This window comes from Onthophagus taurus, chromosome 2 (assembly GCF_036711975.1).
Source record: "Onthophagus taurus isolate NC chromosome 2, IU_Otau_3.0, whole genome shotgun sequence".
In the NCBI taxonomy this organism is placed as follows: Eukaryota; Metazoa; Arthropoda; class Insecta; order Coleoptera; family Scarabaeidae; genus Onthophagus; species Onthophagus taurus.
Window position 1 is genome coordinate 8,477,307 of NC_091967.1, and position 20,030 is coordinate 8,497,336.

The 20,030-nt window shown below is 31.9% G+C and overlaps 1 protein-coding gene and 1 long non-coding RNA gene across 3 annotated transcripts; one reads left to right on the forward strand and one right to left on the reverse strand.

Moving 5' to 3' along the window:
- Nucleotides 1–136: 136 nt before the first annotated feature.
- On the reverse strand, nucleotides 137–19,384 carry LOC111427573 (MICAL-like protein). 2 transcript variants are annotated; one of them, XM_023062783.2, is made up of 7 exons: nucleotides 18,547–19,384; nucleotides 12,433–12,651; nucleotides 11,454–11,641; nucleotides 8,400–8,491; nucleotides 3,418–5,531; nucleotides 1,394–1,586; nucleotides 137–1,335 (listed from the first exon to the last, which is right to left on the reverse strand). In XM_023062783.2, the coding sequence occupies exons 2-7, from the start codon at nucleotides 12,582–12,584 to the stop codon at nucleotides 370–372; spliced, it is 3,705 nt and encodes a 1,234-aa protein (XP_022918551.2). In that variant the 5' UTR covers nucleotides 12,585–12,651; nucleotides 18,547–19,384; the 3' UTR covers nucleotides 137–369. The 2 variants fall into 2 exon arrangements, with proteins under 2 accessions (XP_022918551.2, XP_071050208.1); XM_071194107.1 differs by lacking the exon at nucleotides 18,547–19,384 and adding an exon at nucleotides 12,731–13,086.
- On the forward strand, nucleotides 8,644–10,011 carry LOC111427575 (uncharacterized). The gene is made up of 2 exons (XR_011639655.1): nucleotides 8,644–9,108; nucleotides 9,648–10,011. It is a non-coding gene; the product is annotated as an uncharacterized lncRNA (long non-coding RNA).
- Nucleotides 19,385–20,030: the final 646 nt, after the last annotated feature.

Consider the following 20,030-nt stretch of genomic DNA (forward strand, 5'->3'; position numbering starts at 1 on the left):
GAATAGATGAACTAAAAATCATTTAAACAATTTACCTGTCAAATGAGTTTAAATTATTTTTTAATTAATATATTATTATTTTAATTAGTATATTTTCTGTAATAACTTAATAATTATAAAAAGGTAAATAAAAAAGTTGTATCTTTTAAATGAATATTTATTTAAATTTTGAAAGTATATAAAAAAAATCATGATTCATTAACCCTCCTTATAAAACTTCCTAATAAAAAATAAGCACAGCTTTTTATAAAGAATTACTAGGTAAGTATTATTTTTCAACAAAATTAAATTCTGGACAATAATAATAAAAAAAATATACAAAATAACAAATCTACATTACAAAAATACTTCTCTACAATCTTAAAAAATCTAGAACAAAGCAAATTTTTTCTTTTTCTTTTCCTTATTCGAGGTTGATTCACTTTCGTCGACATCTTTATCGAGATCAGTCTTTTTAGAAAAATTGATTTTAAGTTTTTTCTTCTTCTTTTTCTCCTTTTTATCAACATTTTCAATAACGTTTAATCCCTCATCTCTTTTCGCGGCGTAATCATTCATTGAATTAGTAATACTATTATCTTCATCATTCTCTCTTAATCGATCGATTTCTAAACATTCAACAATTTCATTTCTACGTTCAACAATTTCAACTATTCGAGCAATTAATTCTTCTTCCCTTGCTTTATCACTATCGGTTTTAGTAGCTTCAGGTTCCATCATCAAACAACGTAATTGATATTCAACGTCAGCGTGTTCTTCTTCTAAACGATGTTGACGTCTTAAATACATTAATTCCGCTTGTCTTCGACACAATTCATTTTTTTCATTAACGACTTCGAATAATTGTAACATTAAATCATCTACTTCTATTGGATCGATTTCGTTTGGATCTAATAAAGGTCCTTCACATCGTTCGCGTATTATTTGTTCTAATCTAACACCTTGTTTTTCTAAACCTTGTTGTTGTAATTCAATCAAATCCAATTCTTTTTTAATCTCTTTAACCGGTAATTGTTTAACGTTGCGTTTTTGTGGAATTGGACGAGATGGAGCAGGACCCTTTTTCTTTTTCCATTTGCCATATGTACTTTTATTTGGAATGTATGAAGGTCTTTGTGGATGATGATCGGAATCGTCGGAAATACTTTGACGTTTTTGATTTTCAACGTTTTTATTTTCCTTTTCTTCTTCCCACGATGATTCCCGAATCATATTTTCACGTTCTATAAATGTTAGATCATTTTTTACTTCGAAAAGATTTCTTTGGTGAGTGGGTGGCGGTGGGGCTCTCTTTGTTTTACGATTTTTCGACGATGATAATCTCGGGGAATGTTGCTGTAAATAAAAAAATTTTTTATAAAATTTTGTAAATTAATTTAACGGATGTACTTACAGCACTCGTGCTTGGGCTTGAAGTTAATGAACTTTGAGTTGATTCAGGACTTAAAATGGGCGGCCGTGGCGCCGGTTTTTTCTTTCTCACCGATTGCCCGCCGGAAGTCGCGCTTGATAACGAAGAATTCGAGCCGTAAATTGCAGGAAGATGTTGATCCCGTAATTTTCTTTCTGGCGTTTCCTGATTGTTTCTGCAAACACGATGTTTTAACATATTAATTTTAAAATAAAACGACCTCTTTGTATTAAAGTGTTTTAACGAATGAAATTATAAAAAGAAAAAGTCTTTTTGGTTTTCTGTGTCAGGAAATAATCAAATAAAAAAGTTATGGAGGTAGACAGTTATGTTGCGTAGTGGTGTGAATATTAAATAGATTTCAGCAACCAAAATAATTTGATTATAATAACAATTCGGTAATTACAATAACGATCATTTTATTTGTGTGGTATGATATATTTCGCATAACAGGTTACAGATCTAATTATATTTGACCTTACTCTAGAAAACTGTTATTGACCTTCTTGGCCAGAGTGTACCAGAAACACTGAAATTTAACACAGTTATATGCTGCTGCAAATTTAAATCAACTAATCCCACTATTCATTAAATTAGTGAAAGATTATCAACAACTGAGATCTAAAGGACTTTAGTGTCAGACTAATTATTATTCAAAGTAATTATTATTCTGTGCTACAAGTTTGTGATTCCTAATTCTACCCACAAAGCCCTTTAAAAACCTATAAAGAACATGAATAACATTAAAATGTTATTTTGAGATAAAAGTGGAGTTAGGCCGTTTGTATCTAAGCCGACCATATGCGTCTTACTACGATATGTGAAACGTAAAGTTACTTGGAAATAGAAGAGGAATATAGTCCTTACCACGAGAAACGTGAATGACTCATTGCTATTAAAGAATTTTTAAGGGATAGGCAACCAAATACACGTTGCGTATATATGTGTTGCCTAACCGAAAAATATATTGTAAGAAAGAGACTATTTTAATTGCAAAATTACATATTATTTCTTCAATGGCATCATCTTCGTCGTCTTCATCACTGTTGCCCTCTTGTATTCTTATTATAACAGGTTCTTGTACAAGAATAAATCCTTTGTTCTTCTGTCATCCAAAAATTTCGCCCGCAAGCAACCTCGGCTTAATAGCGACATCGTACATTTCAGTGTATTAAGCCGAGCCGGTTCGTTGTTTGACACTAGTGCTGTGGTGATACGGTATTAATTGTAGCGCCTCGGAAGCAGGCAACCTCAGCTTAATACAGTGACATTGTCTATTCTATTAAGCCGAGGTCGTTTGCGGCCTAGGTGGTACGTTGTTAGACACCAGTCTTCTGTTAATACGATATTAACAGTAGCGCCTCGCCCGTAAGCAACCTTAGCAGTGACATTCTATATTGTAGTGTATTAAGCCGGACCAAGGCGATACCTTGGTTGACACCAGCCTTGTGTTGATATGGTATTAACTGTGGCGGCTCGCCCGCAAGCGACCTCTGTTAAATACAGTGACATTGTATGTTCTATAGTCTGTTTTTAAACCAGAAGAAGCATTTTAAATTTCTCACCAGATTGACCTTGCACGTGATTGGTTGAATTGGCAATTTTGAATTTGACGGTTAGGTTATTGATCATTCGACAGTTTCGTGTCATTATTGTCATTAATATTTTTTAATTTTTTTTTTCCGCCGGAAATGTATTGACTATACTTTGTCCACGACTATTAAAATTGATTCCATAAATTTAAATAAATTTTTGAATAAAGTTTAAACGTCAATGTGACACAAATCCAGTGTTACTAACTGTAACCAACTTCACAACAATTTGTCAAAATTAAATGTCAATTTTATAAGACGTCGTTTTCTTTACGAAAATTCAATTTTTTAGGAGTTTCTAAAGACATTAAAAATCCTTTTTTCGTATGATTTAAGCATAAATTAAAGTATTTACGCAATAGCAATTACTAAACTAATATAATATACTAATATTGAAAAAAAAAAACAACTAACCTTATTTTCCTTGGTGTAGGAACTGGATATTTTAAATTATCATCATCATCATCGCAATCATCGTGATCCGTCCAAAGCGAATTTAAAGTAAGCCGGGGAGCGGCAACAACTTTCTTTTTAACATTGATTTGTTTATATTGACCAACAACACTAGGACTTAAACTAATTCTTTTCACATAAATCGAATCTTGTAAATCTTGATTTAATTCAAGAACAGGAGCAGCAATCACCTTTTTGACGGGCGGTTTAATTTCATTCTCGATCATTTTTTTATCATCTTCAACATTTTCGTCATCCTCATCATCACTATCGAAAGGATTTAAACTGACTTCTTTCTTAACGTGTTCTCTTTTCGAATCGGGAATATTTTTTCTCGTTAATGGAATGGGTTTTTGAGGAACATCTTGACTTTTCTTGGGAATATCTTCAATTTCTTCATCATCGTCATCTTCATCGAAAGGATTTAAAGATTTTTGATGGTTTACCAAAGATGAAATAGTTTCAATTTTTTCTTGTTTTAGACATTCTTCTTCATCTACTTCACCAAATGGATTTAGATCTTCAGGATAAGCTAATTTCTCATGAGAAATTTCAATAATATCTTGACTTAATTGATCATCACTTGATATTTCAATTATAATATTATCTTGAGTATTTTGGTAATCTTGAGAATTATTAATATCGTCACTATCATCGATGATAATAACATCATCGCTCGTAAATTCATCACACAACGATTTAGTAACGCTCGATTCATTTCTCTTTAAATCTCCATCTCCAGATATTTTACCAATTTCGTCTTTCGAATCGTTTTCCTCCAGGAATTTCTCTGAAACATCATCATCAACATGATTTTCAACATTTGTATCAACAATTTCTAATGAAGCTACAACATCAACAGCGGGTGCAGTATCTAAAACACCACTCACATCTACTATTTTAGCTTCTATTAAACTTACATCTCGAATTTCTTCAATATCCGATTTTTTATGGAAGATAATATCATCTTTTGGAGTTAAATCTTGATTTATTTTAACTTCAGGTGATTTTTGTGGTAAATGAGGTGGTTTTTCTTGCAATTTTGATAATACATTAACATTTTCTTGAGTTAAATCTTGATTTCTTTCTGATGATAAAACTTTAGTTATTCCCAAATCACTATTTATTGATGGAGATGTAAGTGATTTTTTTAACAATTGTTTTTCTAAAAGTATATTTAGTTTTGATGGTGATGGTGATGATGGTAATGATGATGACTCAGTTAATTTTGATGTTTCAGCGTTTATAGGTGACAAACTAATTCTATTAATTTTGTTTGTTGTAGCATCATTTAAGGGTGAAGACGTATCAATATCGTCATATTTGATAATTTTTGTTGTGTTCTTTTTCTCAGAAGTTGCCATTGGAACTTCACTAATAGGTGTTTCAAATAATTTCATTCGATCCCGAACGGATGTCGGTTTTGTTAAATTGGAATCGTTCAAAACATCTTTGGTAACAACGTTTTTCATGTCTTTATTATCATTATTATTTTTATTATCACTATTTTTTAATAAATTTTTATTTACACTATCAATACTTTCTTCCGGTTGAGTACTTTGTGTCTTTTTTAAATCGGGGGGATTTGTTTTTGGCAATTCGGGAGGTTTTTCTTCTTCATCAACTTGCATTGTTAGAAACTTTGACCTTGCCGTAACGAATTCATTACTAATCGATGTTAAATCACTATTTTTTGTTGAATTTAACGATAAATTCGCACTTTCTAAAGCAGTCTCAAAATTACAACTATAAGAATCACTATGGTTATTGTTATTACAACTAATGTTTGGTTTATTTGATTTATTGTTGTTAGATTTTTCTTCGTCGCTGAGTGAGCGCGTGATTGTTGTTATTGGTGATGGTGTTTCTTCGTCGGGACACGTTTCGCAACAAAATTGATTTGAATCCGTTTCGTAATAGTTTGCTAATGAAAGTTGAGAGTTGCAACGTGCGCATCTAAAGCATGTACGATGAAAAAGGCTACCTTTGCCTACGTTTAAACGCTCAGCTATGAAAACCGGAAGACCGCATTTTGTACAAGGATCGCGTCGAGGTATACCAACTTTATGAATTATCTAGAAAAAAGAAAAAAACGTCACAAAAAATGATAACTTAAAGCATTTCTTTGAAATTAAAAAAAAAATTTACCTTCTAGCAGAATATTTCTGGTTTGTACTGCCCAATAATGTCCAAGCTTTCTTCCTATATAACACAAAAACAAACAGTGTGGGGGGAAAAGTTTATTTTGACAACAATTTAATGTGCAATGTGCCGAACTTGAAGAAATATTTCTATCTTTTCATTAACAGTATTAAATCGACAATGTAGGAAAACGTTTCGTTCAACCAATAAAATAGTAGTGGTGGAAAGTCACACGTAGGTGGAAAGTACAGTTTTGCATGCGGCAAAATGGAAGAAGAAAGGCGTTTTCATCGACACTTATACGGTAGTAGTAAATAGTAGCATTGTTTCGTTTTGAAAGTTTTTTTTAAGTGGATGCATAACGGACGATAATCTGTTTTAACTCACACGAACGAATCGAGTCGTTTGAACTCGATAAAAGTTAAGTTACCCAAGTAGAGAAAGACAAAGGATAAAATGGAACTAAAAGAGGGGACACCGACATTAGTCACGTACGATTTGCAATCTCATGAATAAATTCCTCGACGAAAAAATATTTCCCCAGTTTTTTTTTAAGACTCACAAGGTTAAATGTTTTTTATTTTCTCATACAACATTTTTAGGCTGTTTTTGGTTATGTTACAAGATTATTCTAGATTGCATAAAGAAAGATAAAACGAAATAATTAAATTATTGTGTTTCGTTAATGTTATGTTGTAAGGAGTGATGAGTAATAATTTTATACAAAAATTGATCGTGTAACATATACAGGGTGAGTCATTAAGTTACTCGAAATGACACCCAACCCGATCAATAATCTTATCAAATTATTATTAATATAAAACATTAAATACCCAATATCATTTTGAGGCTATGATAGATTTTTCGTAAAAATGATTCTAACCAATTAGGAACTCGTTTTATACAGTGAAGGTCAAAAGTCTACGTACAGCATTGAATAGAAATTAGTATAAAAAAATGCAATGCTACTTTATGCAACTCCTACTTGATTTCTTTAACTCAAGTGCGTTGTGTAGTATGTAGAAGTAGACGTTTGTCGTGTTAGTTTTTGCATTATTTGTTGAATTTTTATTATATAGCTATTCAGCGATTTGTTTTTTGTTTCTTTTGTGAATAAGTAAGTATCTCTAATCACTGTAATACTAATTTTCTGTTATTACGTTGTTCAAAAACCTCATAATTCAATGCTGAATGTAGACTTTTGTCAGCCACTGTACAGTTCGAGCTTGAAACCTGTCAAAAACAGTCTTGACACATTCGTGCGAACAAGCACAAAATAAAAATAAGGCAAAATAACTTTAAAATATGTAACAAACGTCACGTAACTTGCTCGAAATGATACCCACAACACTTGACTTTTCCGCCATCTTGACTTTTAAGAAATGTAAGGTTATGTCGTAAAATATTAAAAAAAAAATTAAGGGTTATAATAACTTTTGTTGCACCCTATATTTTTTATAGTAATCGACATTTTCGAGTTATAACTAATGAATTATAACTAATTCTTTAAATATAATTCTACTACTCACCCCGTATATACAATTATAGATACATTATACATTATCAATAGAAAAATTAATCAATTTTAAGTGATCCTTTATCCCACACTGTTTGCGTTTGTGTACAATAATTATTTACAAAAGTGCAATAACCACAAAAAATACGTTAAGAAACAACTACGTGTTTTAAAAACCGTTAAATTTTAAAAGTCATTGTTTGAAATTGAAAGAGAGGTTATGTTGTTGTTCGTTTTTGAGGACGAGAAATCAACGCACCCAAAAAGCAAAGAACAATGAACTTTAAATATTCACGATTTTAAAACGAGTGTTAACAAAACAGACTAAGTTGGAAAAAGAAAACGATAGGTTTATTTTTTATATACAGGTGTCTCACGTAACTGATTCGTTACAACTTTTTTAGGTTCCACCAGAAGTAAATCACAACTTCGTTATTTTAAATGGAACGCAATAAATTACAATTTATTTGATATCAAATGAAAGAGTAATCGTGCCAATTTAAACGTTGACTGAGAAATGGGGTTTGAAAAAGCATGATGAAATTTGTAAAAAAAAAACATAAAATCAAAATAACTCTGAAAGGAAAAACGATAGGTATCAATAACTTTTATCATACTTTTTCGCATATAATTGAAACGTGTAATAAAAACTACAGCATTCCATTTAAAATAACGAAGTTGTGGTCTACTTCCGGTAGACTTATGGCTTAGGTAGTTTAACCCCTACTACCCAATTTCAAAGCTGTACGAATAGTGGAACCTAAAAAAGTTCTAACAAACCAATTCCGTGAAACACCTGTGTATGAACAGGTGATTCAGTTAAAAGATTTTTTGTCTCACTAAATCGTCATAGCAACCATTAATCGTTTGCGTTTCTGAACGCAGCCCTTAATTACTTAATTTAACTGAATCACCATGTATATCTTATAACCTTTATAACGAGTCCTTTTTAAATCCTTTCTTGCAAATTTAAATTATTTAAAAAAGCAACTAACTTCATGACAAAATTAACAAAAAACCTTTATCTTCGCTCTCCCAAATTATTAATATTTCGTAACCATAGAAACAAGAAGCCAACACAAACATGCAAACTATCACAAATAAAAACGATGAAAATTGGAATATAAAAGATAGGAAGAGGAAAAGGTTATTTTGTGTTTCTAAAAATGTGTTAAAATTGATGATTAGTTTTGATGTATTCATAAAGATTGAACGGCACATTGCACAAACATTAACAAAACGATTCAAATAAATAAAGCTTAATATAAACAGAATTTGTATTTACTTTTGTTGGTGGACTCGTTGAAGCTGGAGATACAATTCCTCTTTCAGATGCCGTGGCAGTTCTTTTAGGAACCATTCGTGACGGAGATGAAGCTAAAATCAAACAATGTTTATTAATAAAAATGTTGTTGTAATTCTATTTTATTTCAATTTTATACTAATAGATGCCTCTACTTGAATCATTATATGATCTGTCAGTAATCCAACAAGATTTCAAATCAAATTAACTTAATTATACTTAATTAAATTAAAAATTAATTTTTAAGCCAACTAGTTCAATTCTCCTTGGATTTTAAATAAGAAAATTACAAGTTTTTCGTTTCTTGTGACCTTCTACCACCGATAACCTGTTCGAAAGCGAAAGTGGTTTCGATTTTTCTTAACTCGTCCTTTTTTTCTTAATCATGTTGTTCGTTTTTTTAAGCCGTTGTTAATTTTTTTATCCGTCGCGACGCCCAACCAACTTCGCCAGACTGCTCGGTGTCGTTAACTTTACCTCCCTCTTCCATCCCGACCGACTTCTTGGCTTTCTCTTCGCCGATCGAAGAAGAAGACGACGAACACCCATTTTCGATCGTTCCCTTCTGATAAAAGCCGCAATTCGTCGACGACTTGTTGCGTAATTATTACGCCAGAAGATTGATGCTCAACGGCTTCTCTTTTGCGCAATCGAAACGAGACGATCAAAAGAAGAAATCCAACAACTACTGGTTTGTTTTCTAGCCGTACAATTACATTTTGATTTCTAATAATTTAATTTTAAAATTCAACAGATATTTTAAACTGCTAAATTAGGTTATAATTACCAAACAATAACAACACGAAGTTAGTCATAAAAAGAAGTCATAGAAGAATAAAACTATATTATTAAACCATATAAATATTTATATAATATGAATAATTATTTGGTATAAGTTAAAAATGCATTAATCTATAACATTTAGATTAAATTCAAAATTTAATTGTTTAAACATGTTTTGTACCGTATAATAAAGTTAGGAACATAACATTTTGGAATCGAATGGTTATTTATTATTTAATTCCACAATTTGTTTTAAACACTAATTTACTTTTGTTAATTTAGGAAATATAAAATTAAACCGCAATTCAAAACTTAATTTATCATAAACGATAATTGCGACCACAATATTAATGAAGTTGGTCACTAAAAACAGTGAGGTTATGTTAATGTCATTTGTAAATTAATTTAAGATTTATACAGTTTTAACTATATTTTTACTATTTTTAGAAGTGGTAATCGTAATTTAATTGTCTGGTAAATCTTCTTAAATTCAATGGAAATCGTACACCGGAAAATAACATTTAACAACCAATCACCGAGGAAATAGGAAGAGCAAAAAAAAACACAAAGACTTTCTACTCTTTCTACAATTAAAACTGTCGTAAAACTGCTCTCTCGCCGATAAAAGAAAGCACTTTTACCATCAACATCTATGGGGACTATAAACTATCGACAAATCAATCATTGGGAAAGCTACTACAAAAACGGAAGAAATTTAACATTTCCGATTTCGTTGGTGATTTCTAATAGAGAATAAACATGGACGTGTACACACCCTAAAATATTAAAATGTCGAAACAAGTCTTATCTATATCCTAGTATAGAAACGTTGTTAACCCATTAAAAGATTGCCGCGCTTCGAGCACAGCTGTGTAAAAGCAACAAGAAGCAAAACGGTCACCCGTCGTCGTCCTTGGAGTCCGCTATTTGTTTTAAAACCGTACGATGATCACCGCCGGCTGTTGTAAAACGCTTCTATTTAGCTGTAACGACAACTATTCAGACTACTTACCTACATTTCAAAATAACATAAAAACAATCTAATAAATCAGATTATTAAACGATTAATGAAATAGAATTTAAAGCAAGGCCGTTGAAGGTCTTTGAAAATAAATCACTCCGGGGCCCCGGCGTCGACAATAGGTATGCTAATTGTGAAACAAACGGTCTCCGGGTTCGTGTTGTTTATCTATTGGATAGGATCGCAATACACAACTCTTGAAACCGAAACGGCAGCAGCCCCTCAATCTTAAGAAGTTACATAATTCTATGGTATGTCACTTAAACCGGGTACAACAACGCATACGTTTCAAAAGATTGATACGCGGACGGTGTTTCTTAATTAACTCCCCTCGCGTGCAACGGAGAGTCGAGGGGAACTTTTAGTTGTTTAGTTGTTACGAGGTCGAATCGTGTTCGGCCGAGCCCCTTTTCAATTCTTCTAGGTTATGCAAGAAGTCTCTTTAATAAAAGATAAATTCTTTTGAACCTTAATAAGCACCTAATAGAAAAATACATTTCTAATCAGTATTATCATGGAAATATTGGCATCATTACCATTAATATTATATAATTACGAAAAGTGGTATCATAAGAGTTAAGGAAGTTATTTTGAAGGAGACAATATTGATGAGGTATCACTCTTAGAACGATGTCAGTTAGTAATCCGTTGACGTCCTCCTAAAACGCCCCCTGACTGCCTCGCAGAATCATAAGAAACTAAAGCTCAACTTAAAGAAATTAATGAAAGAGTACCAAGACAACGAAATGATTACTACAATACTATCTTTATTATAAATTTAAGTGATTTAAGAGATAAAGAAGAAATGAAATATTGTAATAGATGTTGAATGCAAATTATACCTTACAATATCTTAATAAAATACACAATCGAGATAACTTCCTGTATCCGGCAAACAATAACGTCAATAAATAAAATAAAAAGAAAGAACTAAAACGGTTTTCTTCCAGTCACAGACGCCGGCTGCAACACTCCTTTCTAACGGCCGCGGTCAGCGCGGATGTAAAAGTGCCCCCTCACACACAATTGCGAGGCACACACCAGGCGCAGCAGCATCTCTCGCCTTTTCCCGAATGCATAAACACTATAATTAAATTTACGGTGTATGACAGCGGCGTAGTGGCAGTCGTTGACCCAAAGTTCTTACAATCACGTTCTCGATAATAAGGCCAATAACACCAACAATTAAAACTAGAAACTAAATAACTAGATAAAAGAAAAAAATTTCTTACCTTGAGATGAGGCGAAAGTTCTATAAAACTGCGCGACGTATGTGAGTATTGATAATCGATCAGGAACATCGTATTCGACCATATCTTCGGGATCTAAAAGGGCTGGAATCCCTAAGTGTTTTTCGGCCACTGTGAATGCAAGTTCGTTGTTGTCGTAGATGTTGTCCTTGTTGAGTTTGGCGAAATCACTGTGGAAAGAGAGTGGTCTCGGTTAGAGGCGCGATTAACAGTTCTTCGGGTCGTCTTAACGAAAAAAAAAAACGAGCAGTCGCGGTCTTGGATACCGCTCTTTCCCAACAGAAAATAACAACTTGAACGAATAACAACAACAAAAAAAACTGAAGACCGCTTCTTCTTCTTCTACGGCGTTAACCTTTCTAGGAGATGATCGCGGCGCGTGGACTCATCCTTTAAAAGGTTACCTAAGATGACCAAGAAGAAGAAGGTATTTCCTTCCTACTCTCAAACATAATACAAACTTCATGTTGGTGTTCTTAAAGAAATTTGCTATAGACTAATTTAATTGATAAAAAATTGTAAATGAAATAACGATTAGGAAAAGGTGATGATGTAGCTTAAAGTTAACTGTAAATAAACGTCATTAGGATCAACAATAATCGTCATAGAGGTTCCATAATTGAATTTTCAATTACCGTCTTGTCCCCAATCGACTCTTATTCACTTTATGACGTGCGAGAGGGATATGTTTTTTTTCGTTGGTTAATAAAAAATTTATTTAATTCCATTTTAACATCGTTCTTCGGTGGAGAACAACCTTTCTCATCGACTTCAAAGTGACCCCTTTTCCTCAAGGATGCGCCGTGCCGCCTCGAGAACGACTCACGACTTAAATATAAATATAGCCGTTACGTAGCCGACAATCAATTCAAAATTATTACAACAGCTGTACATCCTCTATTATTTCTTAAGCAATAATGTTGTATTCTTTAACTTTTTAACAATTACATTAATTTCTTACATTAATTCAGGATGAAAATGATGAATAATGGCGCAAAAAGCGAGTCCGTCGCGCCACGATGTAGTCATGTTGTCAATTTTGACCCCCGGATAACCTTCGACCATCCGCCTACACCAAAGTTCAAGCGCTTTCGTGCCCCTTCGTTCTGCCATTATTTCGACCCGGGGCAGGTAGTAACCGAGAACAGCACGTTAAAACGATCGGGAGGAAGACGGGGATCTGTAACAACATAAAAAAAAATCAGTTGAAAAAATAAATAACAAAGACCTGTGAGAAACGTGAGAATAAAAAATCGTACAATAAGAGACCGGCGGCTGCGTTCCCACCCGTTGTTGGAATAGGGGGGCGTCGGACAATGACATCTTTTCGGATATTTTGTTTGTAAAAATATTAAATTAAAATTTTTAATCTCAACGTCAAATACGTATTTTGTTCAAAATTGAAGTTTAAACATGATACATGATTTTTTGGTTAATTACGATAATGGTAAAATAGAAATATTTAGCCATGAATACCAGTAATTTTGTGTTTTTTAGGTTCGTTCTATGGCTGACTTCACTGTTTCAAAAACATAAGTAAACTATTGCAAAATCTATAAGACTTGATCTTGGATTTGGGTTGGACGGAACCGTACTTCATAAGCTTGATAGGTTTTATGGACTGTAACGAAAATTGAGCCTTCAATTCACCATGTTCACCATATTCAATCACTATGCTATCTCTAAGGAAACTAATTTAGTTCAATATCAACAACAATTGATTCTGGGTTTTGATTGCTTAATCAGAGGAGCTGAAAAAGGAGAGAAAAATCGTCCAATTTTGACATTTTGTCTTTTATGCTATATCAATAGAAACTGGTGATAGATAAATATGAAATAAGTATGGATTATGATTCCTTGATGCAATAGAAATATTTTTTATTCATAAAGTCTTTCTCCATCAGTTTTGGTATTTTTGTTATAGTTGATTTTATTAAGAAAAATCGTCCAATTTTGACATTTTGTGATTTATACTGCATCACTAGAAAATAGTGAAAGATAAATATGAAATAATTATGGATTGTGATTCCTTGATGCAATACGAATATTTTTTATTCACAAAGTCTTTCTTCATCAGTTTTAGTACTTCAGCTATATTTAATTTTATTAAGAAAAAATATCCAATTTTCACATTTTAGAACTTTATCACTAGGAACAGAGGAACAGTTCTAACAGGTTTTTGGAACTATTACTTTTTAGGAACAGGAACATATTGTACTACTTAGATTTGATGTATCTGCACGTTTTTCTTAGACACTTTAAATTAAGTCAAATTAACCAAACGTCATCAATATGATTTCATTTATTTGAACTTATTTGCACTTATTTGGTTTATAAGTCAAATAATGTGCTATTTAACACAAATAATTTTTTCTGTTTACATAAAAAAGATAATAACGTGTTATTTTTATCAATTTTGTTGAACAAAATTTTAAAACAAAAAAAATATAATTGAAATTATAGGGTTTCCATAGATTGTGAAAATGATTGATGCCCACGCGTTAATGATGAAGAAACAAAAAGTCATGCTATCAAGGACACCCTACAAACCGGGATGATTAAAAACTTGATTGGGATTTAAGTGGGATGTCTCATGTATTTGCATACGCTTCGATCACTTAAGCGGTTGTGTTGCTTTTTCGTTCGCTTCGTGACACAGGAAAACCTACTAAGTAATCCTTACAAATTATGTCTTCGAATTCGTTATGCATAAGGAGGATTGCTTTATCTTTTTCGCACTCGCGATCAAAAATAATAATTAAGGGACACGCATTAACACTTATTTGTTTATTTAAATTTCTTTTATTACCGATTTAAACCTGATTTTGTTCAAAAACTATTGGTGAACTAGTGAGAGAAGATTGATTGTAAACACTTGTTCACGACTATTTCTATCGTCATCATAAAGGAGCGTAGTGAAAGCCGCTTATCCTCGCAGGTGGCCTCTCGTCGTCGGCTTTTCTTGTCTATATCTAAGAGATTATCTAAGATGCTGCCGGCCGAAGCATAAATATAATCCAACCGAACCCGTGTGGGAACGGCTTTTATATCCAACTCGCGGACAAACATCACGACTAACTAATTGTTTATTAAGAAACATCTTAATCAATCATAAAAATCGAAAAATTTATTTAAACAAAAACGATTTAAGTTTTGATTTTTAATTTAATATTGACATCAATTTAAATTAACCGCCTTAATTATTTTTTACTAGCGCCCTCTATATTCACCACGATCACTCACGCTGTTTTTACCATCCCAATTGTTTTTTAGCCACCATTTTAACAAAGTGGATGTTTATCATAAAAATTATTACTTTTGTAAGAAATATCGTTGTATAATCCATAAAAGAAAGTCTGCAAATATCTACTTTACTTTAATTAATAATATGTATAAGTTTTTTAAAAAATGTTTAAATGAACTTAAACGTTCAAAAACATAACCACACTTAAGCACAAAGGAAATTTAAATTTTTTTTAAAAGGTACGATATCTAACTCTTTATTATTTATATTTTCTCTCTAAGATTATTTTCTTTGAGTCAAAATTGCTTTCTTTATAAACATTTTTCTTAACAACACTTTCTATAAAAATGGGATTTTTAAACATTCTTAAAATGTGCGGTCATAATAAAGTGATTTAAAAGTAAGCGGTTTTCTTGTAAAGACCAGTTCGTGTATGCATAAGTTAAAAGGAGTGGCTCTGGTTGATTCTTAAGTTGGATCTACTACAGGGTGTTTACAAAAATATGTCAAACGAAATTTAGAGCCCCTTATTTTAAACTAAACAATTTTTTAAGAAAATTCAAATTCTATCTAAATTAATTAAAAATCAACTAAATATTTGTTCTTAAAGTTTTTCTTTCTTTAAATTTCCATACACTCTGTGTGAAAACGTAGCAAAGAAGCGTGGTGAGTAAGAAACGGTTGAGTGCCATTGGCCCTAAGGAGGTTGCGGAGACTTCTTCGTTTCAGACACGCTCAACGTGTCTATCCGGTTAAATAGGGAATAATTATAAACATTACAATCACGTGTTCCGCTTTATAGCGAATAAGTTTCTATGAAGGTTGCAAAACGAAAGAGATTTCCAGAAAAAAGGAAATTGTAATTCAACAAACAAAAAAATGAATCATTTGATTTGACTACCAACAGCATGAAGAATGACCTTTTAAATGAATAGTGATCATAAAAAAATAATTTAAATTTTAAAATTGTTCATCCGATCGATTGAAAAACTAGATTTAATAAGGTTTTACCATATCTGGTAAGTTTCTATTAACGTGGCCTTTGAGGACACTTGAATTTGCTATAAAACGGTGTTTACGATCGGAGCCTGATCTTGAAATCGATGAAACCTACAATTTTTGACCTTCTTAAAACCGGATATCTCTCAATTTTTCTTTATTTTGATTTAATAGTTATTAAAATTTATTAAATTACGTTGCAATAAACATTTATCTTTATACTTTTTTTTGTTGAACTTTTCAGAGATTTTAACGAGTCCAAAGTTAACGGTTATGATTTTTTTCTTTGCAGTAGTAGACGAGAAGAAGAAGACGAAGGCGTTCGTGGTAACTAAGACATGAAAAACGTGAAAAAAGAATCGAAGACTGGCGCTGTGATGCGTGCGGTCATCAACTACAAAAAAAAACGGTTTTGATTGAAGGCGCCACACTTCCTGTTCACTCATTTTATTCATTAAAAAAGATATCTTCGAGATTTCATCAACAACAAAAAAATCCTGTTGGTGGAAATATGCCAGAACATTTTTAAGTTGGGATTCACAAGATAGAAATGGTTAGCAGTTTCGTATACCTGGAATCCCTGATGAATAATAAAAAGTCGGTTATCGAGGAAATAAAGAAGAGAATACTCCAAGCCAACAGGATTGGATTATGCCCTTATTGCAGAAACACCAAGAGGAGACATTAAGGAGACTGGAGATTGTTTAGAAAAGTATATTTTTATTTTATTTATAGATAAATACAGAGCGGGATAAACCCAATTATACTGTATCTCTATTTTAAACAAAACTTAAAACTAAGCTCAATCTTAAATTTATAGGTAGACGAATATTTTAACAAGATGGCGCTCGACGAGGACTAGGAACCGTATGCTAAAAGATGTCAACTGTAAGGCGATCAGCTGACCTTGCCAAAAACATAAATCAAAACGAAAAATCTCGGTGGCACGTACATACCAAATAACCTAACTAATTTGGCACAGTCATATTTATTGTTAATCATCCCAGGACCTAAGAAGACTGTAGGTCAGGTTGGAGACAGGCGTGGGATGAAGATGATTGAAAGGAAATGTTAAGGCAGGCCAAGGTTTACAATGAGCTGTAAAAAAACCATATGAACGCAATCGTATAGTTTTGGGCTGATATTGTAATACTTTTTATTTTGCGTATATATACGATCTTGCTCCTAAAGGGTAAATTGCAGCTTATTATTGTTCATAGAAACGTTATTCCAATTACACTCAGTTTATTTCAAAATTTCTGGCAAATATATAATAACTCCAATAAAACTGGAATTAAGATAAGAGAGTTACTAAGAGAGTTAGTATTTCCCAGACACGTTGACAAGATTAGATAGATCTTGTGGCACGTCTGTGTGATTCTGTTTTTGGGAACAAATGATCTAAATACGAAAAAGGACCTCCAAAATAATTTAAGAAACGATTTGAGTTCAGTAACCACGCTAACCGAAATGCAAATTGGAAAAAAATATCTGAAGCTAACTTGGTCAGTCTTTAGAAGTTCAAAAACAAGTCTGGGATTAACATGACCACGCAGAAATTTTCAAGAAAATATCAGGAATTACACATGACTAATTGAAGAAGATTTTTATTGCACTCCAGACATTAATAAAAGACCACACACTGTAAAACATTCATCGGGAGACGATAAAACCATGAATCATATTGATAAGTTTATCAAAGTGACACCCAAAAAATGCGTTTGGAGATTTTGATGATTTTTGAGGATTAATTTTACAAATGAGTTCATCAGAAATTCTTAATAAACATCCAAGCACAAAATTAATATACCAATGTTAAATCAAGAATTTTATTAATTTTTTTATCGATTTTTTCCGCTCTTATAAATATTCATAAGCGATACAGGAAACTTTCTACGATCTTGGAAATAACAAAAAAAAATGACCCATATATTCCTAGGAAATAATAAAAAGGAAACAGAAAGAGTACAAAAAACTCATTATATCTCTTTCAACGTTTCTAAAGTCGGGTTCTTTTTTGCTTTGACGATTAAAACCGCAAATTCAAGGTCTTTCTATGGATGGAGAAAGCTATGAAGCAAAAACTAACACGAATAGAGAAAGAAAATGGTGATGTTTAAAAAAAAACTCTAGAAAGCTAGTTTTTGAGGATTAAGTTGGTATTTTGAAATTTGACATATTGAGATTTTTTAAGGTTAAAATCGGGTCGAAAATAAAATGGTAATGGTGATTTTTTTTAGCGTGATCTTATTTTTATTACACTAAATAGAAGATATATAACGAAATCTTTGGCAAAAGATTGGTTTAAACGCGCCAAAAATTTGGAAAATGTTCGAAATTCTAACTCTTTTAAACGTTAAAAGTTTAAAACAACCTAATAATATCCGCAACAAACAGTTACACAACTTATTACCGCATCGTTTCAAACGAAACGTTAAATAACTTTCGTTTTTATTTAATTTTTTTGTTTCGTCTTCTCTCAAACTCATAAACAATTTAATTAATTTTTTATTATGGGCTAATTGAAATTTTATAATAACAATAAACTAAGATAACCTTACTTCTATATTCATAGTAATTTAATACCAACTGTAAGTTGTCAAATTCATTTTTGTATGTTCGCCACTTATTTCACTGAATGTTTGTTCTCATTTTAAAATATTATAAGTAAACAATGTAAATTATTTATAATTTTTATCTTGACATACCCACTTTAAACATTACATCATTTGCACAAGTAGATAAAATTTAAATCCCAAAGACACAGAATTTTGATCTTACACGCTTTAACATGTTCTTCTTTTTAGCTTATAAAATAAAATGTCGTCTTACCTGTTTCAAGATCGGGAAAAGAATACAGTCAAAACCACGTAAAGAAAATCAAACAAACACTGAGTTAAAATATGAAAAAAATGAAGTCCACTTTATTAAAGCAAGTCTGCCAGAAAGTTTCGGTTGTGTATTTTTTTAACAATTTCAGCACATCGGTAAGAATGAAATCACGTTTTACAATAATTAAATACGGAACGAAGGAATAACGCGGAGAGACGTTTACACACAGACGTCTTACGAACGATTGTTTCGTACCGCGCAAGTCTGCTCCGGATATAGCGGAGTATAACGCGTCGATAGAGAAACGACGACGATTCTACGATGCGTGTTGGCGTTGTGAACGTTGTGGTGGTGGTACTCCATGCTCATGTGTTTTACCTGCGCCGCTACATCGTTTGTATTTCGGTTCTTAAACCGCATATTATGTTGATATTTACTTAAAGTAAAAACAGAAAGTAAAAATTTACAACAATTTACTTAATTATTGTAATTTTGGTGTTCTTTTTGTTCCGAGAATTGTTTGTGTGATTCATTTCATATTAAAATGTTGAATGTTTGACATTGACATTGTCAACTTAACCTCTAAAATTATCAACATGTAAAGATGGATTAAAAAAATCAGAATAACGAGATTTATAGGATTTAAAGATTTTTTGTTTGTAGATAATAGGTTAAATACTTTTTATTTCGACATGATATCTCAATTAATTTCTAATATACATTTTTTTTTCATTTTTCAGCCAGAAAAACTAGGCTAAATAGACCTATGCGAAGTTAGCCCCCATTTTTCTAGCCCCTAATTAGATAGGATTTTACATGTATAGTATTTTGATGATAAGAAGAGAACCACTGAACCGATTTTGATAAACAATGTCTCATTCGAAAGCTGAATTCTTAGCCAATAAAGTTATTTGACAAGGTTTTATAACCTATTTGTCAAGTTTGACGTACAGTTTCATAGCCGAGTACTGAATTTATGCTTATTTTAAGTGATATTACAAAATACATGTCTTTAGTTATTTAAGTTTTTTATGAAAACGACAAAGTTTTTTGAAAAATAATAAGAGTAAAAAAAGTTTTAGAATTAAATTCCAAATGAAATGAAGTAGTATTGTATTAAATACACCAATAGGTTAAAAAAATCTGTCAAAATTTAGGAGACCATCACCCTTAATCAACCCTTTGAAATGCCTCAATTGGTCTCAACTTGCTACCAATTAATACCCTCGGTACACTCATAACGTATACCAAATTTGGTTTTTCTAGCTTAATGTATTACAAAGATATTCAATGTTTTAAAAATTTAAGACCCAACTTTGAAGGCCTATAACTCCTCAGGGGTACAACTTAGTATAGAGATAAGTTGCGTTAAATCATCTTAATTTATTGTCCTCTACATGTCTCTGCTCTGTGTCGGTTCTTATGTGAATCACCCTGTATAGCTCAAATCTTTATTAAATTTGCTTTAAAATGTTCTTTATTTC